The sequence below is a fragment of the Nylanderia fulva genome, unplaced genomic scaffold (assembly GCF_048542155.1).
Source record: "Nylanderia fulva isolate GAGA-0341 unplaced genomic scaffold, ASM4854215v1 Scaffold32, whole genome shotgun sequence".
NCBI classification, from domain to species: domain Eukaryota; kingdom Metazoa; phylum Arthropoda; class Insecta; order Hymenoptera; family Formicidae; genus Nylanderia; species Nylanderia fulva.
Genome location: NW_028190390.1, coordinates 1,027,540 through 1,054,912, shown reverse-complemented (window position 1 = coordinate 1,054,912; position 27,373 = coordinate 1,027,540). Strand labels below are relative to the sequence as shown.

Here is a 27,373-nt window from a genome sequence, read left to right as displayed (position 1 = left end):
CGTGAAAGAAAATAATTGTTTTTTATATTGAATACAATTCCGAATACAATTGCAAAATCATGTTACAATTTTGAGAAATTTTCGGTTAAAGTTGAAAAAAATGTTATTTCAATGTATGTGTATTGTATTGTGTTATAATTACGGTGTATCATGTATTAAAGAATGCTATTAAAGTTAATTATGTTGCTAAGATGTTTAGACTTCAAAAAATTTGTTGTCAATTATATTTAATCAGAATTTTATAAAATGTAAGATTTATTTAAAAAAAAAGAATTACAATAAATTAAATTATTAAGAATCTACGTAAATAATTTTTGTTTATATTTATTTAATCTCAAGTTTTTTTAGAGAGATCAATATAAATATATTGATTACTAATTACTATTTATTAATATTTATTAGTATTTATTAATATTTATCAATCAAAATTATTAAACTCCAAATATGTACATAAATTTCTGTAAATATTTTTAATTTAATATTTATCATATTGATTTCTACTGATTTTAAATTTATTAGTTTTGACAACAGATTCGTATTCAACGATTTAAAACAATTCTGAAGTACGTATAAATAAAATTAAAAATTACTTGATGGATCTTCAATGATTTAATTTGTAACTTTTTTGCAATTCTCCATTGAATATTTTATTAATCATAATTGATGTAACAAATCCTTGCAAGAGTTGGAAGTTTTCTAACAACACACTTGACTTTAATTTTTAACAAAATTTCTCCAACATGTTACACACGTACCATAGTCATAACATGATAAAATACATTAAAACAGTCCAATTTCGCAACTTTCATCATCACAAATGTTTCAAAACTGAAACGTGATGGAGCAATTTAAGAGTTGGAATCGTATTCACAGCATCAAAAAAAAAGAAATAATTACTCTCTTTCTGGAATTTTTTTGTTCTATATTATCGTATTATTTAAAAAAAATATATAAAAAATTGTTGGATTCATCGAGACTTCAAGTATGAAAGACGACAGAATTCATGATTTTCAGAGATTTTCCTTACGAGAATATAGATCTATATCGAAGAGCGAGGTTACATTGATGCCTCTTATTCTCATGCGTGACGACAGCTCATATAAAATACGTTCAAATAAAGGATTTGAAGTTCCATTCAAAGTTTGATATATACACAATTTCGACAAAATTGCTACGAGTCTTCTCGTATAGTAATATTGTTGCGTAAAATTTATATATATATATATATATATATATATATATGCATTTTTTTAGAAAATCACGCTGTATAGATAAAAAGGAAAAATAATATATAAAAAGCAATATTTAAGAATACTTACGTCGTGTATCCAGACAAGCTTCGACCAGGGAGGATTGGCTCTGATGTGGCACTCAAAATACACGTCATCCCCTTCTTTAATGTCTTCTGGGCTTAAGGTCGATCCGAGGTTTAACGATACTATCGGCGGATCTGCAAGCACAAAACATTAAAATCTTTTTTACTTGAGATCAGCTGACATCTTATATACATATATATATATATTTACATTTTTCTTTTTCCTCCCATCTTCCTTTTTTAAATATCATTAAGATGATAAGATAAGAATATAATAATATAATTCATTAAAAGATATAAAATACATATTGATAATATTATCATATTATATGTTATACATATTTTATTTTTCTAGAAAAATTATAATTTTGATAATAATTATTCTTATTATCTCTCATTATCTTAATAATGATGATAATCATTGTATAATAATAATAATAATAATAATAATAATAATGTGTTAATGAGATAATAATTTTATTAAAGACTAAAAAATAAAATAATATAATAAAATAAAATAATAAATGTAATAAAATAAAAAAAAATAAAAATACAAGTGAGAACGATAAACTTTGTTTACTCGGACGTTGCGCGGTAAAATATATGCGGTGTCGTAAATATTGCGATAAAAGCGGTCGTAATCGCCACTTTCATTACCGGACTCGAAGCGCAATATCACGATTTCTGCCGATATTGTTACAGTCCGCGGCATAATCTTCAGCCTCCATTAGCGTCGATATTTTTCCTCCGCCCGTGGGACGCTCAATAATATCTCGCGCTCTCTTTTTTTGCGTGGTAGATGTAGCTGTAGCTCAGCTACGAATGGCTCTCGACGTTCGAGGCTTTTATTTGTTCCTCGTATCTGACGTTTATTGCGTGATCATTAGTTTAATCATGTCGAGCCCCTCCGATCCTTCTCTATTTTTTTTCTCTCGGCGTATTACTCCAGTAAAATTAGACTTGAAAAGGCAAAATTTCATAAAAATTAGGATCAAGCTGAATTTTTTTGGAGACCTTTCGATGTTCTAATGAAATCCTGAAAAGTGCTCTTAATTTTATTCAGGGCGTTTTTTATGGGGGTAAATTTTAGTTTTTTGATATTATCTCGAAAATTATTAACTTTTCGAGAAAAATAGTTATTATCAAAATTGTAGCACAAAAAGTGTGTAAAATTCCCTACAAAAAAAGTCATTATACTATTTTTCGTGGAATTAACAATTTCGAAGATATAGAGCGAAGATATAGATATGCAACTTCATGCGCACGTTTTATTCAAAAACAATTAACTGTACGAAAAAAGTATAAAAATCTTTTTTGTAGAGAATTTTATGAGCTATTAGCAGTTTTGATAATAACTATTTTTGTCGAAAAATCGATAGTTTTCGAGATAATGTCAAAAAAATTAAAATTTACCCACTTTTACCCCCTACAAAAAACACCCTGGATGAAATTAAAGATATTTGTTTTTCAGGATTTCATTAGAACATCGAAATAAAGATTTCCACAAAAATTCAGCTTGATCCTAATTTTTATGAAGTCAAAGTCTAATTTTACTGAACTATATATATCCTTAATTCTCTCTCTTTCTTTCTACAGCACCTTATCGCAATAAATTTTTCAAGTTGACTCTTCTTTTTCCCGGGACCGCATTACTCGCGCAAAATAGTATTAATTAGCTTGATCACCCCGGTTTATCTCCCGGTCTTATCGTTAACCCTTCCGAACCCTTAGCCCTACCGCGGTGATCTATCGTCCGATAGCCCTACATATTTCCTTTTGTAAATCACGGCAAAGTTCATTAATATGAAAAAAGGGTCGGAGGAAGAAATTACTGCCTCCTCTCCTTCTTCAAAAAAAAAAAAAAAAATTACTTAATTTTCGTTATTCTGGCGGATCGATAGACACGACGACGGTGACGAGGAGTCGTGACAGTTCTACGTTCTTACGTTCTAAGTGGTGCAATTTCGGATCCCGGTCAACGTAATCGAATACGTGACACGACATCATTTCCTGTATTCTGCACTTTTTCTCGCCTCGCGTGAATCCTTGCACGTATATACATTTCGCCGGAGTTTCGCCGACTATATTTTTCGCCGGAGACGTGCAGGTGCGACCTCTGGACGGATGAGAATGAACGATAAACCGTACCGGGATCGGAGAAATTTATCGTCGCCCAAGTAACGCCCCTCAGAATTGAAAAAAATATCCGCGAATACGACTCTTTCCGGTTATTTGTACAATTAAAATGAACCTACGGTGATACGCGGGAAAAAAAGTGTAAAAACAGTCGGTCTCTCTGTTTTGTCAAAACTAACCTCTCTCCGCGCGCGGATATAAATTTGCATCGTGAGGCTACAACCGTCGTTTTCTTTAGAAACATTCGATTTTATTGTGTCTGCGCTGCTAACCCATTTTTCAAAGAAAATTTATTTTATACACACATAAAGATGAAAATTAAATAGAAAAATTATTTTGATAAATTTAAAGACTAATAAAAATTGAAATTAATTTTTTCTTAACTTTCATTAAGGAATAAATGTGAATTAAATTATACATAAAGCTAAGAAAATAAAATTTAAGATTAATAATCAGAAAAATTATTTTGTTGAACGTAAGACTACAAATTCAGATTAATTTTTCTTAATTTAAGAAAATGCGGATTCTCTCAATCAAACACATAGTTGAAAAAATCAAATTTGAGCTTAATAATTAGAATGATTGAATTTGTGTTAAAAGTGTAAGATGTAATAAAAATTGAAATTAATTTTTTCTTAACTTTTGTTAACGATTAAATGTAAATTAAATTATTTAACTTTTTTAAGGAATTAAATTACACACATAGGAAATGAAATTTAAGATTAATAATTAAGATAATTATTTTGTTGAATATAAGACTAATAAAAATTCAGATTAATTTTTCTTATTTAAAAAAATGTGGATTAAACCACAAAGTTGAGAAAATCAAATTTAAGATTAATAATTAGATTAATTGAATTTGTGTTAAGCAGATTATTTTTAATTTTTTTAAGAAAATAAATTACACACATAGAAAATGAAATTTAAGATTAATAATTAAGACAATTATTTTGTCGAACGTAAGACTAATAAAACTTCTCAAATTAATTTTTTGAAGCAAAAAAAATGTGGATTAAATTGGAGAGTTACGCTAAATTCTTGATACTTTCTTCTCGTGATAAATCGACTATTATAATTCAACATTTGTAAACGTTAAGACGCTATTACTCGACTGCAGCATTAGAGATGCTGCGAGAGATTTCCCTGGCGTAGATTAAAGACGGATGATGTTCGTGCGCGAAAACTTTCGAGATTACGAGTCGTCGACGAGCAGTGTGTTGAACGCTTAAACCGTTTTATCGCGAGCGAGGTGATGGTTTGTTTGCGATTCAAAAGGGAGCCGTTTGCGCGTGTAAAGTCTGCCTTATGCCCGCATGATGATAGCATGACGGTATAAAAGCATTCGCTTATTATTGCATCTTCCGAAGTACACATTAAGAAACAAAAAGACGAGCTTTTTACGACATGTATGAAATTTAAAATCGTTCCCTAACTGTCTCATTTCGTGCATCGCGTTGCACCACATTGTACAGATTCAGCAAAGCAGCGTAAAAATCATCACGAGAAGATATAATTCGCCTTATTTTCTGGGTCAAATATGAAACGTTCGCGTTGACGATTCTCAAGATATGATACACGAGATATAAAGTATTGTCAGCCACTCGTTTGGTTTTAATTTTCGGATTTTTAAACTTACGCAATATTGAAAACGAATATTTTATATGCGCGTAAAATTTAAAAAAAATATCGTTTTTTTTTATATCTTAAAAATATTTGTTTTAATTATTATAATATGGATACTATTTTTGGGGAAAAACAATTTTAAAATATTTTAATTTTCGTTTTAAATTGTTTTATAAATCTTACATAGTAATAGAAAATATTTCATTTGAATGCAGAATGGAGGAAAAAATATTGTGTGTTTATTTTTAATTAAAAAATAATTTTTTAAATTATTGCATTTTTTGAGAACAAATTAAAATAAAATACAAAATTGAAACTCCAAAATCTTTTAATTTTTAAATTATCAAAATTGATAAAATAAAATATTATACAATTTTTAATTTTCTGTCTTTTCTAAACTGTTTTCAAACTTATATAATAAATGGAAACAAATATTTTATGTGCGTGCTTTATAAAAACATCGTTTATTTTTAATTTAAAAATATTTTTTTAATTATTATAATATAGATTCTATTTCTTGAGAAAAACAATTAAAATCTTTTAATTTTCGTATATTTCAATTTTTAAATTGTTTTATAAACCTTACGTAGTAATAGAAAATATTTCACGTGCGTGCAGAATTTTGAGAAAAACATTAAAATATAATACAAAATTAAAATTCCAAAAAATATTTAAAAATGATTAAAGATGATCAAATATTATATTACAATCAAAATTATAAAATTTTCTTAATAAAATATGTATAAAGGAGACTTTGCGGATCAAAATGGACTCTAGATTCGCGCGAGGCTGTCACGTTATTCGCTGTCCGAGGGTTAATATGCGCCAAGAAGCGTGCCATAACTCTCGATATAAGTCGAACGTAAAGTTTTACGAGGCCGGATGAGCGTAGCTGTGCGTGATAAATTTCACAGACGTTCGCGAAAATCGACGGCCCGCGATGTCTTGCTCGACATACTTACACACACGCACACACACACATACATTATTTTCCTTCACATCGCGGTTAAGCACTCATCTGTGGAAAGAACATCTTCATTTCTATCGTAATAATCGGATGCGTCGCGTTTAGCGACTCCAAGATGTATTCAAGAAGAAACTAATCAAGGATGATGAATCTCATAATCGAGAAAGACTATACTTGGCTGATATAAAATACGATATTAATATTTAGATAAATAAATACAGTTAATAATCGTATACAGGTGATTTTAAATAAACGCGAAAAATTTTATGGATATTTTTCTTTGTCAAAAATTAAGGGGAGTTTTCATATAAACGTATATATTAGATTTTTATTTATTTCTGCAAATTTTGGACAAGTTAAAAAAATAAAATTTGATAGATATTTTGTATTAATAAAAAGGATACTAATTAATATTTTTCATTCTTTTATATCGTTATGATATATTACAAGGATAAAACTTTTACTAAATTTTTTATTAGAACTTTTTAACGGGTCGGAATGTGATCATCTAAAAATACGTTAAAAGGTTCGATTTTTTTAGAAATTTTCTTCTATTTTTTTCGTAAAATCAATAATTTGTAAGAAAAACAATTAAAATATATTATCAAATATATGCACGCTTCTAAACGGCATAGATTTCGAATTATGAGAAGTGTTAAATTTTATAATAAAAAAGCAAGCAGAACAAAATTATAGTAAATGTTGGAAAAAATAAAACAAAAACAAAATTTAAGGGAAAATTAAAAATCTAATTTTCATCTCAAGAAGAGATATAAGAGTATATAATTATATGAAAGACCTTCCTTCAATTTTTGACAAAAGAATCATCTCCTACAATTTTTCGCACTTATTTAGCTGTCACCTTTTTTAAGCGTTTATTTTTTTTCGTACAATTTTTTTTATGACAGTCTCGAGATCAAGAGTTCTGACGAAGATACTTGGCGATCGGCGTTGAATTTCGATTCTAATTTATGTGAAATCTCCTTTTATTGACGTTATAAAAAAAATGGAAGGGGGAGAAGCACGCGTGAGGGATACAAAAGGGAAAAACGCGCGAAAGAAAATGTACGCGGATGAAAAGATGCTCGTAAAGTCGGCCGATTCGGCGGGATTCGAATGAAGATAAGAAGATCGGAGATGGTGTTTATCGGTCAATTTTTTTTTACGACACGTAGAAATGGATAAAGCCGAAAGAAAGAGAGAAAGAGAAGGACTTGCGATCGATAAACAGCAACGTAACGTAACCATTCGTCATGTTGTCGTATTCGATTTACCGCGATCAGTTTCGCGATCTGTCGATCGTCGAGCGAGTTTACGGTCCGCGAGAAATTGGAACGTTAAGGAAAAATGTAACGTATACTTACACACGACGTCGATCTTCCAGGACTTCTCGACGTAGAGTCCGGTCACGTTTGGATTCTCCGCCCGGCAGGTGATAGATTTCCCATGATCCTCCACACCCGGCTCGAACTCCACCGTGCTGACGGTTCGATTCTCCGATCTTTCCTCCTGCGAACCATATACCATAGGTGAAAATCGTCAAATTATCTTTCTTATCTATTACCGGCGATTTGTTCGCTCCGTAAATCGCGACACTTTACGACGCGCGTCTGCGTAAATCACTCGCGTGCACAAATCAAGCTTACAAGGAAGCAAATAATAAGATAAATAATGTAGACACCGAATACATGTTGCAAAATTAACAGCAAAATAACACAAATCTTAAGGGGATGCTGCCGTTGTTCTGTTTTACCGACTTTAAATTAGGTTAGGTTCACTTTTTATTGACTATACAGATTGAAGAATCTTTTGATACAGGCTTTTAATCTCAATTTTATTACTTCTGTATTATTCTTTCATGTCATCTCTAATTGGAAACGCCATATTTTATGCATAAATAAACTGCAGAACTTTTGTAATAAATAAGTATTGTTATGAGGTGATGCAAGAGGCCGATAAAAAACTATAATTCCTTAATTTTTATTGCTTTTTATACAAAATTACAGCACTTCCCGTTCATTATTATCAGTATTTTAATTTGTATTTTAATTGTGGAGAAGGATTTTTTAATCTGTATAGCTAATAAAAAGAAAAGTCCTTGAACTCAAAGTCGGCAAAACAGTCATAGTCAGCATTCCCTTAAGGGGATCCTAAACGTTCTTGAGAAGTTTGTTGTTTTTTCCTGTTTTATCGATAAAATGTGAAGTTAGAATGAATGCTTAGAATTCATAATTCTGTAATCAAGCTATATAAGACTACATAGATTAATTATTCTTTTTCCTGTACAAGTTAAAGTATTAATATTAACAAAGAGCGAAGCGCTCTAATTTCAGGTAAAAAACAATCCGTATAGCCAATAAATAGATTTATAGTTTATTTAACCTTACATTTTGTCGCTAAAACAGGAAAAAAGCAACAGACTTTTGAAGGACGTTTAGAATTTTCTTAAAGTGCACAGAAACTTTTTTCCTTTATATATTTTAAGAGGTTTTCGGATTATATATTTCAAAGAAGCAAATATATAATTTTATTTTATAAGACGTGGCAATATTTTATATGTATGTATAAATAAGTAATAAAGTTTTAATATAATAGTTATAATAAATTACTTTATAGAAAATTATTATTATTAAAGCAATTTTTTATTATTGTATTTATTTGGATCATAATTGAAGATATATGTACTTAGAAAAGTATGTCGAAGCAAATATATAATTTTAAATATCGATATAAAAGATCGTGTTGTTGATTAAGTTGTTGATTCGAAGAACAAAAATAAATAAATACTTAAATGGAAAAATATGACACAATAAAATATACATTATATGTTCCTCGAACAATTCTCATTTTTTGCCTAAAAATATGCAGCCGCTAATTAAATTTATATATCGCTTTTAAGACATAATAGCATGCATTAATGTTATTAGCGGATCAATATATCCGATTCAGCCGGAATTGCAGGTGACAGATAAGAAAAATTTTCCCGGAAAAGTTTGTTTGCCTATCGGAAACTTGAGACAGAATGCGACAGAGGAAGAAATACGGATATTGTTAGGGAAATAATGAAAGTACAGAAGTAATGAAATGCGAGCTGCGCTTAGCAAAAGTTTATAAGCTGCCGTCGAAATCGCGAAAAATGTCGCGTACTATAATTAATTAATTGAACAATAATTACATATTTATATATATTTATTAATTATATATAGTTTTAAATTTTAGATTTATATATTTATATATTTTATATTTATATATTTTATATTTATATATTTATTAATTATATTTTTTTATATTTAATTTTTTTATATTTTACATTTTATATTTTTTATATAAAATGATTTATAATGATTATTCCGTTTGTGCAACAAATTATGTTGTCAATATATATATTTTTCATTTTTCGATCAGTATAATTACTTTTTTGACACATGTCAAAAACATGTGTCAAACACATAACTTAACCTAACCGTTATAATTTATTTACAGCAACTGCAGAGCATTCTTTCCTGTCTTTGTATTTTGTTTCGGTAAGGGAGAACACATTTTTTAACATTTAAAATTCCTTTGATACCGTAGTTCGTTAACAGAATAAGGATGAAATCGAGATGGCCTCTCTCTTAACCGCTATTGCATTCACTGCATCTGTCCTATATCGTTGCCATTGTGTATCTGCCTGCGAAACTTTTTGTTTACCGCGCCAGTCAATGCAAACAGCAAATTCAAACACTTGAGGTCGAAACACTTATGCCAGAAGAGAGCGAGAGAGAGAGATAGGACTCACTGCCGAGATAGACGATGCTAAATTAGCACACGCGTTAGTATGGAGTACGTGCGTTCTCGCTCAGGCGGAAGTCCTAGTTGCCAAACTGCTATATTCTATTAAGGAACTAGAAATGCGCCGAGTCGATCTCACTTGAAAACGCGTTTTGCAATTTCTACGCGACGGAAAGTCATTCACATTCGTGACGTGACGTGACGAGGTGAATGCGAGATACGGGACGACGTTCGATTAGCTTCACGCGCAATATGAATTAATTAATAGTTCCGTGCAAAGTTGACTTTCCGGCGGGAACAATATTTTTCACGAACAATTAGGAGCGGGCTAATTAACGGCCGAGCGCTAAAATATTAAATAATATAAATAGTAACATAATATGAGATACAAATGAAAATAAATATTTTTATTCGGAGTATTTTTAATATGAAGCTTAAATTAAATTGGAAAAAAATTTAAGAGCGATAAAATAATAACTCTGTTGAGTTCCAATTTATCTCGATTATTGAGAGATGTAGAGAATAAAAATCTGAAAAATGGTAGTTGTAGTATCGTGTTTATCCCATAACTACGTTAATTGCTATTTAATTGATATTCATTATTTATCGTCGTTACACAACCTGATAGGTGACTTAATTTTAATATTTAATTTTGCACTTAGCATCCGAATGCACAAAGCATTCAATTCGCTGCCACGCGCGCTCCTATTCAATCATTTGCATCTCTAGAATCTCTGTTATTTGCGTTAACCCACTCGAGTTTGCGTTTAGTTTCACAAAACCCGCCTCTGCCTCTCAGCTGTTAGTCGCTTCGCGCTTTAATCATTATGCTAATTGTATAACTACTACATGTATATACATATATAGGCCAAATTTAGTAACTCTATGAATATGAAATGCCATCGACAATGTCGATAAATACTAATCATTGTGCTATTCTTCCTCCCTTGCGTGGTTGTTTCGTATATCTTAACTAATGTAATATCACTGTTCTGTTGCGCGATATCAATAATTACGAAAATGTACATATATTTAATATTTTTATAATTATGAAAATATACGTTTAAAATCTTTTTAATCTGCAATTCTTGTTACTTATCAATAAGGATCTCCCGCGAACACTTTAAAAACAAAAACTACTATTACAAATAATACTTATATTGCCACAAATAAAATTCTTTTAATCAATAACAGTTTACTAAAAAAACAGAATAAAAAAAAAAGAGAATGACCATTTTCCATAACCATAGTTTTTTACAGATATTTTTTTATAAATATAATTTCGGTTTCCATTATTGTTCCATCACGTTACAATTTGAAGAAATTTGTGATTAAAATTACAAACAAAAACTCTATTTTAATTATTATATATTACATTATAACTACAATATATGTATTGATGTGTTGAATAAGTTTTTTCGCAATCAAAGTAAAATGTGTTTCTGTAAAACTTTCGGTCCTCGAAAGGAATTTGTCAACTTCAATATAACTAATGAGATATTCATAGTTAAATAAGCAGTTTATTGTAGAAACATTTTTGAAGATCTACAAAATAATTTTTAATTACTAAGTTTATTCAAATTTTAAAGTTTTTTAAGTCGCCGAGTGCGAACGTAATATCAAAATTGACAAATTTAAAAGAGCGGAAAGCATGAGATAAATGTCAAATTAAACATGTTCGCAAAAATTTAATATTAAGATGCCTATATTTAGCGACGTATAAAATCTAGAGTAACTAAATTAAGTTTGATTAAACATAATTAAAAACTTTGATATTTAAATATTTAATGATGATATATATATTGAGCCATGTAATATTTTAACCATGAATATCTTATTAACTATAATTGACACAGTTTTTGAAACCTAAACTTCTTAATAATGTGTTTAACTTTGTATGTACGTTGCTGTAATTTAATTTTTATGTCATTATTTAAGTATATATCTTCTTATTTACTATAAATATCTGTGTTCGATATTACCTCTATTTTTGGTTGATTTCAATTTTGTTTATTTACACAGATGACTAACAGTACCACGACTGTCTATCTATTTCCGACCTTACAGTCGTCTCTTATTGATCTCTCCGTTAATAGCATTAGTGTGTCCTATTGAAAACGATATCGCTTTTCAATTCCATTTATATTTACGGTAAGACTTTCTCTTACTTCTTAATATTAAATAACAAATTAAAAATACAATAATGTAAAGTAGAGAAAATTTAATTTTTTTCACAAGACGTTATATTAAATTCTACATATATTATATAATTTTAAATAATTTTATATAATTTTATACATATTATATAAATAAGAATGTGTATATTTTTTCATAAATTGCTTTATATAAAATAATAATTATTAAAGCAATTTTATCGCAATATTTAATTGAATCATAATTAAAGATATATTTAGAAGAATATATCGAAGCAAATGTAATATAATTTTATAAGCGTTAACACAAACAAGTGTCGGCGCTGACGGAGAACATATATGTATAATAGAAAAAAAAAATAAACGGAAAAAACGTGAAAAATAAAATATACATTACAATTATTCTTTGATCGATTCTTTTTTTAAAGTCCAGCTGCTAATTAAATTTATATATCGTTTTTAGGACATAATGAAACGTGCTCAAATTAAGATAAGATTAATGTACTCTGGTATACCGAAGTCGCAAGTGATAGGGAAACACAAGAAAATTTTTTTCGATAAAGTGTGTTTATCTATCGGAAACTGGAGTCAGAAAATGACAGAAGAAGAAATACGGATGCTGTTAGAAAAATACGGAGAAGTAATAAAATGCGAGCTACGCTTAGAGAGAAAAGAAGTTTACGTCGAAATGGTAATCGAGGAAAAAATCACGTATTATAATTAATAATTAAGGAGATGCTGCCGTAGTTCTGTTTTACCAACTTTAAGTTAGGTTCACTTTTTATTGAATATACAGATTGAAGAATCTTTTGATACAGGCTTTTAATCTTATTTTTATTACTTTTGTATTATTCTTTCATGTCATCTCTATTGGAAGCGCCATATTTTGTGCACAAATAAACTGGAGAACTTTTGTATTAAATAAGTATTGTTATGAGCTGATGCAAGAGGCCGATAAAAAAACTGTAACTTTCTTAACTTTTATTGTTTCTTTATACGAATTTACAGCGCCCTCGTTCATTATTATCAGTATTTTAATTGTGGAGAAGAATGTTTTAATCTCTATAGCCAATAAAAAGAAAAGCCCTTGAACTCAAAGTCGGTAAAATAGACATGGTCAGCATCCTCTTTGATTAATAATTTTTTTCTAAATTCTAGAATTCTGCAACGGATGTAACAGCAATTAAACGCGATCTACATGGCACGTTGTACAAAGATCGAGAGCTTGAGATACTTATTCTTGATGCTCATGCGCTTAAAATCGAAAAACTTAGCTCTTGGATACCTAATGATTTACTCGAAAAAGCATTCGGTGCATCAACCGGCAACACCAAATGCTCGATAACTTTTATAAACAATAAATGTCAAGCTATCGCCAAAGCAATCATCAAATTCCAGACAAAGATGGATTTTCAGAGGATCGTGAAACTTGCGCAACAATGCTACATATCTATATCGTGAGTTTCTTTTTCATTTTTTAAAGCTAAACAAGTGAATTAGACACACTCGAAGAAAAATAGAAAATTATAATTTCACGAAAACATGACTAAATAATTTCATTGTACGTTATTAGAGAATTATATAGGATTATTCTTGCTTAAAAAATAAAATCTTGATATAAAAAAATTTTTTAAATTCATTAAAAATTTATTTTCGTATTTCAGCGATTCTCCATCAGAAAATGAAGAATCGGTCGAGCAAAATAATGCGAACGACGTGTTCAGAAATAAGAATCTTCCGTGTATGACTCCGAAATTCTGTACAGTCAATAAGAAGCCTGTCAAGTCTAATTTAGCGGAATTGCGTATTATGCGTAAATATAATCAAGTATGGAATGAGTTGCACCAAAACTACGAAAAAAACAAGGAAGTACTCGAACAAAATTTAATGACGAACAAAATGATATTCGAAGATCAATTAAGAAACGAGCTTAATGATACATTTTTCAGAAAACGTATTGTATCTTCGACACAATCATTCCTTTTTTCTTTTTTTTTTTTTTTTAGAAACGCAAAAATAATTATGTTTTATATACATTGCAGAGAAATGTATGGTTGCGCTCCACAATCACGTGATAAGGAAGATGATAAGTAAGATCCAAAATAAAGAGTAAAGGTTACTCTAGGAAATAAAATGGCAATAACGGCAAGAATGTGCAATATAACAGATAACAAAGTAAAAAAAGAGACAAAATATAGCTATTAACGAGGGTTTAAACAAGACTAGAATTTTAAATATGTTTATTGTGTGTGTGTAGTATTTTCACACATAAAAACGAAAAATATTATACAGGAAAATTGAGAAATTGATTGACATTTATGCATATACTATATATAAATGTATAAAGATTGAAAAAATAGAATTTCTTGTAAAGCAAATGAAATTTTAGGAACTATATTGAACTGTCATTCAATATGGTTGCGAGCGATTTCTATTAATATAAAATTATGTTATCAATATACTTGCGAGCACACAAATTGCTCTTCAAAAATTTTGATGGAAAGAAATAAATTATTAAAGCTTTCAAAATCACATTATTGTATTGTTAAATAATTTAGAAAGTGTTCTAAATATTCCCCTTCTGATTTAATTATTTATGTTTTAATAAATCAAATATATTTGCAAAGATTATCGGAAAATATATCGAACAAAGAATTATCTACATTAAGTATTATTAGTTTTAAATTTACATTTAATCACTAATTGCAAATTATCAAAAATCGATCTCGAGACTCGAAATCATGTGTTTCTTATAATCACATATATAAATGATAATTATTCAGGAAAGCGTTTGCAATAGTTTAATTAGCATTTTATCAATGTTAAAAATTGACTGCAATATTCGTAAGTTGGATAAAAATATTATCGTCTAAATCTTTTCGCAACAGCTTTTTTTATTGTAAAATACTGCGAAATATATCAGATTTGGAAAATGTACATTTTGATTCAAGATCTCTCGCAAATTGCAAGCACGTCTGTCTCGTCTCACTTTCCATTATCCTGACAAGTTCGTGATCGTCAAATGAAATATCTTTTTCCGTCTCTCAAAATTCGAATAAAAAAATCTTTCGAATTTTCAGAGAATAATTTGAATATTTATAGCAAAATCATCATTTGAATGATTTGTGTCTATACGTTCAATGTTGAAATATTGCTCTTAGTTTAATACTGTCATGTAACAATAGTTATAGATTGAACTTTTAATAAAGTCTTTTTAATTCGTAATCTAGATTGTCAATATTATAGATGCAAATTAAATCTAAGTCGTTTTACTCTCAATAAAAATTTGACACATGTTTAATAAATTTCCCCGTTTTTTATATTAAATAAGGATTTGTCATTTTCATTCATCCTAATTAGAATAAATGGCTCTTTTTTTATAAAAAGATATTTTTTATATCTTTGAATCGCGTCAACAGGTTCAAAGTTTTCTATCTCAATCATTCCGTCATTTTATATTTTTTAATTATAAAATTCAAGCTTGTTTTACATAATAAATAATATAAAATTCGCGATAAAATTTAAAACAAAATCTCACATATAATTTACATAACGTGCCGCGTATTTTAAAAATTGAATCTAAAAAAACGCACCTACACGAATAGAAAAATTAAATAATTTTTGCACATTATTCAATATTGTATATTTAAATGCATAATCTAATAATAATGTGTCATATACGTAATGGATTTAAAAATAAATATCATTATAAGAATATCTCCGATATATATTATTTTCTCTTTTGGCGATACATATATCGCAAGATTGATTAATTGAAAAATCCATTAGAATATACATCGAAAGGATTAAAAGAATTGCATTGCAACATGCGCCCTTCTTTGTTTCACATTTATTGGGTTTCACATTTATGTGGATAAATATAATTTAAAAAATCATAATTTCGCGGACAAACATTGAGAGAGAGAAAGAGAGAGGTTCGAGTTTCGAATCCTCTCGCACGGTATAATTACGTGGCGCAACATGGAGGATGGAATAATAATAAAAAAAAAAAGAAAAAAACGAGAGAAAAATCTGATCCGACGTGCCGTAACCCATGGCTAAAATTTCAGTTATATTAGGTCCGCTACAGGAACAGAGAGCGTATATAAGCAGCAAGCGCGGTAACATCTGTCGGAATTTCGTCCCCTTCGAAAAAGCTCCGAGCGGCAAAAATCTTTTCTAAGTGCAGCGCGATTTCATTCTCCGAGCGCTAGGTTTCGCTTACTTTTCATACAGAAACGTGAGAGAAAGAAACTAGTTCGGTGCTTGTATTGTAAATTATGCCGCTCGCATTTCTCATGTGACGAAGAAGAAGATTTCGTAGAAGAACTGGAGAGAGAACACGAGGATATATATTTTAAGATAATAGAGACAAAAGTGAACGATGCGATCTTCAAGACGATTTTTCATGTTACATCAAAAATATACAGAGTCACAGAATGAACAGATATGAAGTCGTTAAATAATTCTGACATAATTTCGCGTCTGACAAAAAAAAAATATATAATCATTATACAGAATTTTAATCCCCATATTTTAATCTTTCAAAAACTTTTTTTATTTGTATTTTTATTTTATCTTGCAATAAAATTTAAGAAAAAATATGTAAAAATGTAAAATTATGTCAAATTTTTAAGTATAAAATATTTTGTAAACTATTTTTTGATTATTTTATCTTTATGAAAATTCGAGGAATCGATTTATACATACATATATAAAAATATAGTGGTTTCTTTAAAAAAATTAATGAGCTTTAAATGACTAAAAAGCGGCCTTCAGAACAAATCATCTATTCCTTTAAAATCAAACAACTTATGTGTGAAACATTTTGTTGTAAAAAATAAAAAAATTTTTTTGAGCGAGTGATAGATGAAAATGGGACTGATATAAGGTAAAAGATGCTCTTATTATACTATGGTGGAAAATTTATCTCGTTATACTTTGCGATAAAAAGTAGGATATAACATTTTTGCGCGGCAAGAATGAGATGGAAAGGAAGTTAGTTTCCATATATACATAAGTAGACGGCAACTAGTAACTAGGAGTTTTCGCCCGCTTTGGGAATACGCGCCTACGATAGGACAGGACCGGAGACGCCGAAGCGTCGTTGAGCATTGCGGCCGGAGGTTGTTAATGAACTACGTGAAATTAATTAGGGCCACGTGTCACAACGCCGGGAGACAACGTCGACTCCGGAGCTCTCTCTCTCTCTATATATATATATCGCTCTCTCGGAGACCGAATGCTCGGAAGTTGCAACGTCGATTCCGGATTATCAATAATGCGGGGCCCCATGGGGCCCTCCTTTTCTTCTCCCCAACTATCGTGATTCGAGCGGCATACCGACATGTAAAGTTTTGCAACGTCCGACGTGACCGAGGCATCTCCATTTGAGTAGATGATGAACTTTCCCGCGCTTTCCGGGGAAATTGCATCGTGAAGGAAGATCGTGCGATTACTATGTTTTGATGTTTCTCCGTAAGATATTCGTAAAGCTCTATAAAAGTGAGTGTTCTCGTCCGCCATTTTTCTTCCAACTGCATGTGAAGGTTAGGTTAGGTTATGGATTGAACTTTTAATAAAGTCTTTTTAATTCGTAATCTAGATTGTCAATATTATAGATGCAAATTAAATCTAAGTCGTTTTACTCTTGATAAAAATTTGACACATGTTTAATAAATTCCCCTGTTTTTTATATTAAATAAGAATTTGTCATTTATATTCATCCTAATTAGAATAAGTGGCTCTTTTTTATAAAAAATAAAAAAATTTTTATATCTTTGAATTGCGTCAACAGATTCAAAGTTTTCTATCTCAATCTTTCCGTCATTTTATATTTTTTAATTATAAAATTCAAGCTTGTTTTACATAATAAATAATATAAAATTCGCGATAAAATTTAAATTTGATGTTTCTCCGTAAGATATTCGTAAAGCTCTATAAAAGTGAGTATTCTCGTCCGCCATTTTTCTTCCAACTGCATGTGAAGGTTAGGTTAGGTTAGGTTATACGTCATATATACATATGTCGAAATGTCAATACGCATTGTCATTGCACGCCTTTTGATGCCGTAGTTAATTAAAAAATTTATCTTAAATACAAAGTTGAAAGAAAAATGGCGGACGAGAATACCTACTTTTATAGAGCTCTAATATTCGCGGAAACGGATCGGGAGGACCAAATATCCCAGTTGTCATCGTGTAAAATAGCACTAGTTTACAAAAAGATATTTTCTTCTATTATTTGGAACAAGAAAAAATGTTTCCTATAGATTTTTAAGTAAATTTTCATCAGCACATTAAGTTTCCTAAATAATTGAGGTTTATTAATATATGCTTTTATACAAAAAAGTTAACGTTATTTTGAAATTTTTATCAGAAGACATGAATGTATTGTTTATCATTTTTTTATTTCGATATCTTACTTTTCAGTCATATTAAATGCATTTTATAGGGGATGAATTGTACATTTATAATATCTGATCAGAATGCTTTTTTTGCGATATTTTAAATTCTTTCGTAAAAAAGTTAACGTTATTTTGAAATTTTAATCAAAAGTCCTGAATATATTGTTCATCCTCTATAAAATTCATTTTTAAAAATTTCGATATCTTACTTTTTAGCCATATTAAATGCATTTTATAGCGGATGAACTATAATATTTATGAGATATCTGATCAGAATTTCTAGATTATATTAACATTTTTTACAAAAAAATTTCAAATATATAAAAACGCTATTTTTTACTCATTAAACCTCAATTATTTAAAAAATTTGACGTGCTGGTGAAATTTGGTTGACGGCATCGTTTTCAGCACCTAAAAATCTACGAGAAATACTTTGGTTTAAAATAATTTTTCGTTGTAAATGTCGAGTGTAATTAAATATGTGAAAAGAATATAGATGAAGCGATAAGTGTAAATATAGCGTTGTTCTCGATTTAACGCTTGATTGACGCTTTAAATGACCTTTACTTGTGATATTTCTCCGACTTTCGTGCCAAATTTGTCTTGTATTTTTAGGGAACCCTATCCGGTTCTGTGATATATTTTATTGTAAAAATACCAGGAAATAGCAATGTTAAATATTCCTATTGATAGAAACGCGAGACGAGATATAAGCCGCGAGATGAACGGAATGACCCCTGCATATATTCTACGACGTTCCATATTTTATAGGAAATGTCGATATATGTAGAACACCGACATCGCGTAATACCTAACTTTAAAATTTAAAACAAGATGATTCAAACTAAGATATAACATCTAATATATATTATGCGCCAAAGAGAATTTCATTTTACACCAAATTATACATCGGTTTACGGAAGCAATTTAATTTTCATAATTACACGTGACATATCTTTCCCATCGATTTGACATTTCATTCATTATGACGTGATTAATAAATGGTGATTCCCCGCGGAGCGAGTCCCCCCCCTCCCCCACGGCCCCCCGCGGCACCCCACCCTCTCGTTCAGATGTAGTTTAGCAGATACTCTCCAGGAAGCCGGGAAGTAATGCGTTCTTGACGATACGTACATTATCGGATAATGTTGTCGAATATTCCCGGCGGCGGATTTTCGCTTCGTTTTCGCAAAGGAAAGGCCATTTAATATCGTAATATATTTTTCCGAGTATTATACGCAACGCGTTATTACACAGCGAATTTTTCATAACGCTACTTCCACTAATTATTGTAGCATTCCCTTCGGGAATGAAGGATACTGCAAACATCTCTTTGAAAAAAATAATAATAATTTATTACGTATTTAAATATTAAAAAAAGTGTGTTGAGGCTGAAAAATTTTGTTACAATAGTATATTGTGTATCAAGTGCGGAAAGTTGACAATTGGTCAATCCGCACGTGATACACATACTATTTTGTATTACAAGTGCAGGCAAAGTGGCTTTGTGCGCGTTTTCTGTGCGCGAGATGGTCGATCGCACGCCGCCATCTTGCGGCGGCACGGTGCGGGAATAGCCGTGTTCAAAGTCATTGTCCACGGCTGAAGCCGTGGGCAATGACTTTGAACGCGGCTCAGCCGTAGGCAATGGCTTTGAATGCGGCTTATTCACTCACCGCGTCGCCGCTAGATGGTGGCGTAGGAAATTGGCCATTTTCCGCACAGAAAACACGCACACAAAGTGCCACTTTGCCTGCACGTGTAATACAAATACATATATATATATATATATAAATATATAAATATATATATGTACTAGCAGAAATAAAAATAAGCAATCAATATCCGTTCCTTCAAAATATATTTTTGATGATATTTGATGTGACAGATGAGCGATAAATTTGTGCTTTTTTAAATCATATGTCTTCGCATGTCTTAAAATAAAAATATTTGCAAGTACCTTTTTATTAAAAAACCGTAAACCTATTTAGAACTGGTTTTTTAAATAATATAGTAGTTTAAACTTTGATTAAAGTATATATATATATATATATATATATATAATAGCTCTGCTCAGATACATTTTATTGTTTTATATATATATATATATATATAATATAAAAGATAATTTAAAGTTATAATTAGCCTTGGAAGATTTTGATTATTGAACAGCATTTAAAAAATATATAAAGTTATAATAATTTGTTTTATTCTCATTCCTAAAAATTTATTATTTACTACATATGAAAGCTTTAAATATCTTTCATAATACTTGATGAAGAAAAATTTATTTAAAGTAAGTGATAAATGAAGAGGATATTTTAAGCTATATAAGACAAATTAAGGAAAGAAAAGATCGTATTGTAAGACTGAGATTAAATCATTTTAAAATTGCAGATAAAATAGAGTTTCTTGCAAAATTAATGTTTAATTAATTAATTTTAAAATTCATAATTAAGATAGAGAAATACACATTTTTATATTATTTATATTTTTCTATTCCGGATGCAATAATAATGATACAACATATTTTTTAAACAAAATTTTAATTATTTTTTTAGAAACAAATAAATAAATATAAGCTTTTTTGTCAAAAAATGTAAGTTTTATACAATAAAATAAATATAATTTATATTAATTATTTTATAATTCAATCTTTTTCTTAGATTCGAGTTTATGCACTAATATTTCCTTTTCTATTCTTAATTTTAAAACTGTACTTTTAATTTATGCCCTCTTCTAGAAAACATTGTTTCTAAATTTTAATTAAGCTTGATTTTGACTAGTTTAATGGCGTTTTATTTGCATCGCGTTTGCGTAATAAATAAACTACCTTAAGTTTGACTAAGGTTTAATTCTGCCCCCAACAATTGATGGAAAAACAGAATAAAATTAGATTTATGAATTAAATTGCAATTTAAACCATTATCGAAAAACCGGCTCTTAAAGTTGTCCCCATTAATTCCTACCATGAGTAACCACTAGACTAGGGTACAATAATATTTGTCCTGTACAATAGAACAATAGACTACAATAATATTTGTACAATAATATTTGTAGAAAGGTATCGCCCTCCATTCGCCGTTCAAAAACTATTTACACCCTCGAAATAGTATCTTCAAAAGCGCGGCCTAGTTAAGGATGTATGGGAGATACAATCAGAGACAAAAGTATCAACTCTATTCATCTTATAGAAAATCTATTTATCTTATAGAAAATCGCTATAGTTTAATATCTTAATTTTCAGCTGTTTTCAGTGTTGGCATAATCGAATGCTTCTTAATCGGAAAAAAGGCAGAATTTCAACAAATTATTATTCTTTTCTTTTAAATAGTTTAGTAAATGTTAATGTAATTTTGCAACATTGTTCTCTAAAGTTTCAGTTATACATGTAAAAAATACAGGGTATCATTTCTTCGATATTTTTAACGTAATATAATCAATCAGAGTAACGAATTTTCGAGAGATAAAACTATGTAAATTCATCTTACAATAGATAAAGATGATTTTGTTTTAAATATATCTAGATAAAAGATAAAATTATATGGCGATTAATTTAGATAATTTTCTACGCAGTCATAAAAATATTATCTGGAAATTATCTAGATAAATCGCCATATATAATTTTATCATTTACCTAACCATCTTCATCTTATCTAAGATAAATTTACATATTTTTATCTCATCTTTATCTAGCTAATTTTAAAATCATCTAAGCGCAACACTGATATAAATAACACATATTTTTATTATCTATAATCTATACAAAGATGACGCCAAAAGTTTCATCTAGATAATCATATATATAATTTTTTTCATAGATAACAGCAGTTATCTAGATGAATCGCCATATATAATTTTATCTTTCACCTAGATAAACAAAACCATCTTCATCTTATCTAAGATAAATTTACATATTTTTATCTCATCTTTATCTAGCTAATTTTAAAATCATCTAAGCGCAACACTGATATAGATAACACATATTTTTTTATCTATAATCTATACAAAGATGACGCCAAAAGTTTCATCTAGATAATCATCTATATAATTTTCTTTATAGATAACAGCAATTATCTAGATGAATCGCCATATATAATTTTATCTTTCACCTAGATAAACAAAACCATCTTCGTCTTATCTAAAATAAATTTACATATTTTTATCTCATCTTTATCTAGCTAATTTTAAAATCATCTAAGCGCAACACTGATATAAATAACACATATTTTTATTACCTATAATCTATACAAAGATGACGCCAAAAGTTTCATCTAGATAATCATCTATATAATTTTTTTTATAAATAACAGCAAACACTGTCTCCCATACATCTTTAAACGCGGACGTCATATTCTTCGACAGTCTCGGCCATCATCCCTCATTGAAGAGAGCGAGATAGAGAGACGGCGTAAATGTAAAGTGGATGTGTTCGCGAGCCCCGGAATTGCGGCCGGGTGTAGCATGAATCGGTACAGCTTAATTGGCAATTAGCATGCCGCCGAATGAAAATATCTGGAGTCGACAGGTGTGGCTGCTTAATTCAATCGGCACATCTCGAAAGTTTCGATCTCCGCCGCTTTCACCAACCTCCTCCCTTTCGATTTGCTTTCCACCCGCCATCACAATCGGATGTGACTCGAGCCCGGACTCGAATCCAATCCGCTCTCGGAGAAAGAGAGAAAGAGAGAGAGAGAGAGTATACCGATTCTTTATTTGTACCCGGTGCCCTTTTTCTCTTCTCTCTCTGGCTCGTTGCATCGTCTCTCTTTATCCTGATCCGTCTTATGGCTGTGCTTCTCTCGCGAGAATCTCTCCCGAGGGAAAGATTCGCTACCGAGGGGTGTAGTTATCGGTTCCCCGGGGCGTTTCGACCTTTTTATCCCTCTCCTTCAACGTCTCATTCCGAACAAGCTCGAAACCGACACGTAACTCACGAAAGTGTCATTGGAAAGTTGACTTGACTCTCGGCTATTATATCGGGATATATCGTTCCTGTTTCTCTCTTTTTCTCTCTCTTGGAGAAAACGATGTCAGGATTGTATTTCTCAAGCGTAAATCGGTCTCGTTATTCAGCCCGATTGGAATGCAAGGATTTTAATTGGCGCGAATAAGTGGCAATTTTTTTCTTCTTTTCATCTTGGAGGAAAAACGACGTGAACGAGAGTGTCATCTCAATTATTAAAGACTGGAAGAATTCTTATTCGCGATTCTTATATAAGTGAGACACCTCTTTCTTTAATAGATTTCTATATACTCATACAGAAGTCATTTAACTTGAATAAATGGTGAAATATATATTGCTATATAAAAAATTGTTTAAATAAATATAGTCATTTTTTTGCAACCTTGATTTTTAATCGAGATATGAAGGTTATCTTAAATGTTTTAATGTTTAAAAATTAAATATTTTTCAATGTTTTAATGTATAGAATCATGCTACGTTTTTTTTATATATAAATAGATTCCTCGCAATATTAACCATATAAAATTATGAGAGTAAAATGGTCAAAAAATACATAGAGTTTATGAGATATTTTAAGTTAATTTAACATAATTTTGCAAAAACTATAAAATATCTTGCAAAATATTGTTTGATGATAAAAAACACATAATTAATAAACAATATGTAAATTATTCAAAGCTGTCAAGTTATATTATTTACCTTGTATAAAACCAACATTAACAATTGACAAAGACCAACTTTGCGACCTTTTGTTAAAATTTTTCAATTTAGACTTCAAGCGGAAAATGAATATAAATTCGGACTAATTGAAACGGAACTCGTACAACTTCCGATTCAATCGAGACTTTTTTTTCAGCGCGGGAAAAACTCACGTTTATACAAATTTACGAATTCACAGAGAGAAAATACAGCTAAAGGACACAAAGTGTCTCCCTAAGCTTTATAAATGAAAGTTCGAAACAGCTCAACGAAATTGAGTCTGACATCGCGTTATCCTTGCTCTCTCGGTCCCTTCTCCTTTTTCCTTTTTTTATTTTAAAACTCCTCGGTCGACTATTAATTAACGACACAACGATGAGCCGGGGATAATAAGCGCCATAGCTCGATCGTTAATTACGCGCGTCGGGGGAATTACGTACAAATCGAGTCCGCGTTAAAACAAACGCGGTGTTATTAGCAAATAGGTCCCGATTAATCGAAGCACGTAGAGAGACCGGAGAGATAAAGTTGGCGCCTCTCTCTCCGGGATTAGCCCGGAGCGAGTCCTCGGTTGTGTATCCTCGGTGTTTTACGAAAGTGCCGGAACAAAAATGAAAGCGACAGGTCGGAGTGGAAGAAACGGGAACGAGAATAGGTGGCTTTTGTACGCGGGAGGCCGCGAGATAAAAGATACGGGACACGCCACGAGGGTAAGCCACGAGAGAGGGATAAGAAGCGGCTACTTACAGCTTATACTCGAGGAGAGATCTCTTGTGCGCGAGCGTTACTTTTTCTTATTTTTCTCTTTCTTACCGTCGTGTGCTTTAGTTGTCTTCTCCGGCCCTTGTACCAAGTTATCACCGCGGGTGGCCTTGAACCAGTAGTCTCGCACTCCATATCGTATCGCTTCCCCGCCAGGAGGGACTCGTTGCCGATTCCCTTCCTGCCCGGCCTTCTTATGACCACAGCTAGAGGTTTTACTAGAAGAAAAAGAGAATAATTCTTGAGAATATTGTTTAGCTTTATTATGCGTAGAGCCTTAAGGGGATCCTAAATGATCTCGAAAAGTTTGTTTTTTTTCTGTTTTATCGACAAAATGTGAGGTTACTATAATAGTATATTGTGTATCAAGTGCGGAAAGTTGACAATTGGTCACGAGTGCGGGGGATGGACGCACGAGCCGAAGGCGAGTGAACAATTGTCAATCCGCACTTGATACACACGATATTTTGTATTACAAGTGTAGGCAAAGTGACTTTGTGTGCGTTTTCTGTGCGCGAGGTGGTCGATCGCACGCCGCCATCTTGCAGCGGCACGGTGTGGGAATAACCGTGTTCAAAAGTCATTGTCCACGGCTGAAGCCGTGGGCAATGACTTTGAACGCGGCTCAGCCGTAGGCAATGGCTTTGAATGCGGCTTATTCATTTACCGCGTCGCCGCTAGATGGCGGCGTGGGAAATCGGCCGCTTTCTGCACAGAAAACACGCACACAAAGTGCCACTTTGTCTGCACGTGTAATACAAATCTATTTATTGGCTATACGGATTCTTTTTTACCTAAAATTAGACCAGGCTGGATTTGGCATTGAAGAAAAAAAAATATGTAAATGTTTAGATATCAATTTGGAAGCCTAGTAAACGAGAATAGCTCATCCTACATTTTCGTGCACACAAGAAAATATAGGATAAGTAATTCTCGTTTATTAGGCTTCCAAATTGATGTCTAAACATTCACTTATATTCCTTTATCCAATGCCAAATCCAGCCTGGTCTAATTTCAGGTAAAAACAAGCCGTATAGCTAATAAATAAATTTTGTATGATTTATCACATTTTGTCGATAAAACAGGAAAAAAACAACAGATTTCTCAAGGACATTTAAGAGCCTCTTAAGGAGATCCTAAACGTTTCCCACCGACACATTAACGTTATGTAAACGTTTAACAAATGTTTTATCGTTTGTTAACCTGCAAATGGTTTGTTCCTTTAATGATGAGAATATCCGTGTAGAACAGTAAAAATCCAATGACTTATATCACTCGAAGAATTGTGAGTTTTTATATTTTTTAGTGCATAGAGAATATTGATGTGTTCAATTAAATTTGCAATCTTTTAAAACTCTATTGAATAAGCCTCAATAATGAATGGTAAGTATTATAACGTTTGACTAGATGGACATTTACATGTTTTATGAACGGTTCTTGAGAAGTCTGTTGTTTCTTTCCTGTTTTGTCGACAAAAAGTGGGTTAGATAAACTATAAATCTATTTATTGGCTATACAGATTGTTTTTTACCTGAAATTAGAACGCTTTGCCCTTTATTGTTAATATTAATACTTTAATTTGTACAGAAAGGAGAGAGAGAGAGAGAGAGAGAGAGAGAGAGAGAGAGAAGAGAGAGATTTATCAATCTGTATAGTCTCATATATCTTGATTACAGAATTATTAATTCTTAGAATAATTATGAATTTTTAGAATTCATAATTCTGTAATCAAGATAGATGAGACTATACAGATTAATAAATCTTTCCTTCCTGTACAAATTAAAATATTAATATTAACAAAGAACGAAGTGTTCTAATTTCGGATAAAAAACAATCCGTGTAGTCAATAAATAGATTTATAGTTTATCTAACTTCATATTTTATCGATAAAATAGAAAAGAAACAACAGATTTTTCTTAAGGACGTTTAGGATCCTTTTAAGTCAGGCTACAATTTATTAGTGTATTCTGCAAAATTTAATCATTTCTTGGATACGCAACCAAACATTTCTTTAAAATGCCCTCTGTATAAAATTAATGAATATTTAATTATATTATAATATAATTTTTTATATAACATATAATTAAATTATAAATAATTATATGTATATAAATGAGAAATAATATTATATAGTCAATTTTTAAAATTATAATTAATTTTTTATTTAACATTTATTTAACTCATACTTTTTTAATTAACATAAATTGCCAATATTTAATAATTTATTAATTTACCATTTTTGCACACATATATAGTTTTTATTTTTCTTAAATGCAATCTCTGTCTCTTGCTAGAAATCATTTTTTATAATATAAAAAATTAACTACTTTTCTTTTCAAAATTCTAATCATTTCCAAACAGAATTCCGGCTCAAATGAATTTAAGACGTTAATAAAGTTAACTTTGCGTATTTTGTAAAAAATTCCTATTAATAAAAACAAAAATACTCGATATTTAAATTTTTCACATAACTAAAATTAACAGTATTCAATAGTCTTAATTAATTTAACAACTCTATATATAAAGTTTTCTGATTTTAATTTTCTTGAACTCAATCTCTGCCAAGGATCATCAT

General features: G+C 30.4%; 2 protein-coding genes across 5 annotated transcripts in view; one reads left to right on the top strand and one right to left on the bottom strand.

The window, feature by feature from the left end:
• LOC114945579 (kin of IRRE-like protein 1) overlaps positions 1–27,373 on the bottom strand; it is a 652,455-nt gene that overhangs the window by 59,862 nt on the left and 565,220 nt on the right. For all 4 annotated transcript variants that reach the window (XM_085484861.1, XM_085484860.1, XM_085484862.1 and 1 more), the window contains 3 exons: positions 24,850–25,016; positions 7,406–7,550; positions 1,320–1,450 (listed from right to left, as the gene is read on the bottom strand). In XM_085484861.1, the coding sequence (XP_085340987.1) occupies positions 1,320–1,450; positions 7,406–7,550; positions 24,850–25,016 (443 nt within the window). The remainder of the gene's footprint in view (positions 1–1,319; positions 1,451–7,405; positions 7,551–24,849; positions 25,017–27,373) is intronic.
• On the top strand, positions 11,894–14,497 carry LOC114945587 (protein no-on-transient A-like). Its single transcript, XM_029321844.2, has 5 exons — positions 11,894–11,963; positions 12,429–12,656; positions 13,124–13,422; positions 13,630–13,919; positions 14,008–14,497. Exons 2-5 carry the CDS (start codon positions 12,435–12,437, stop codon positions 14,076–14,078), a joined length of 882 nt encoding a protein of 293 aa, XP_029177677.2. The 5' UTR covers positions 11,894–11,963; positions 12,429–12,434; the 3' UTR covers positions 14,079–14,497.

Excerpts from the sequence above, each read along its gene's own strand:
- LOC114945587 (XM_029321844.2), top strand. The coding sequence starts at position 12,435 with ATGAAACGTGCTCAAATTAAGATAAGATTAATGTACTCTGGTATACCG. Across the intron at positions 13,423-13,629 it reads CAATGCTACATATCTATATC|CGATTCTCCATCAGAAAATG; the intron begins GTGAGTTTCTTT and ends TTCGTATTTCAG. Across the intron at positions 13,920-14,007 it reads TGATACATTTTTCAGAAAAC|AGAAATGTATGGTTGCGCTC; the intron begins GTATTGTATCTT and ends TATACATTGCAG.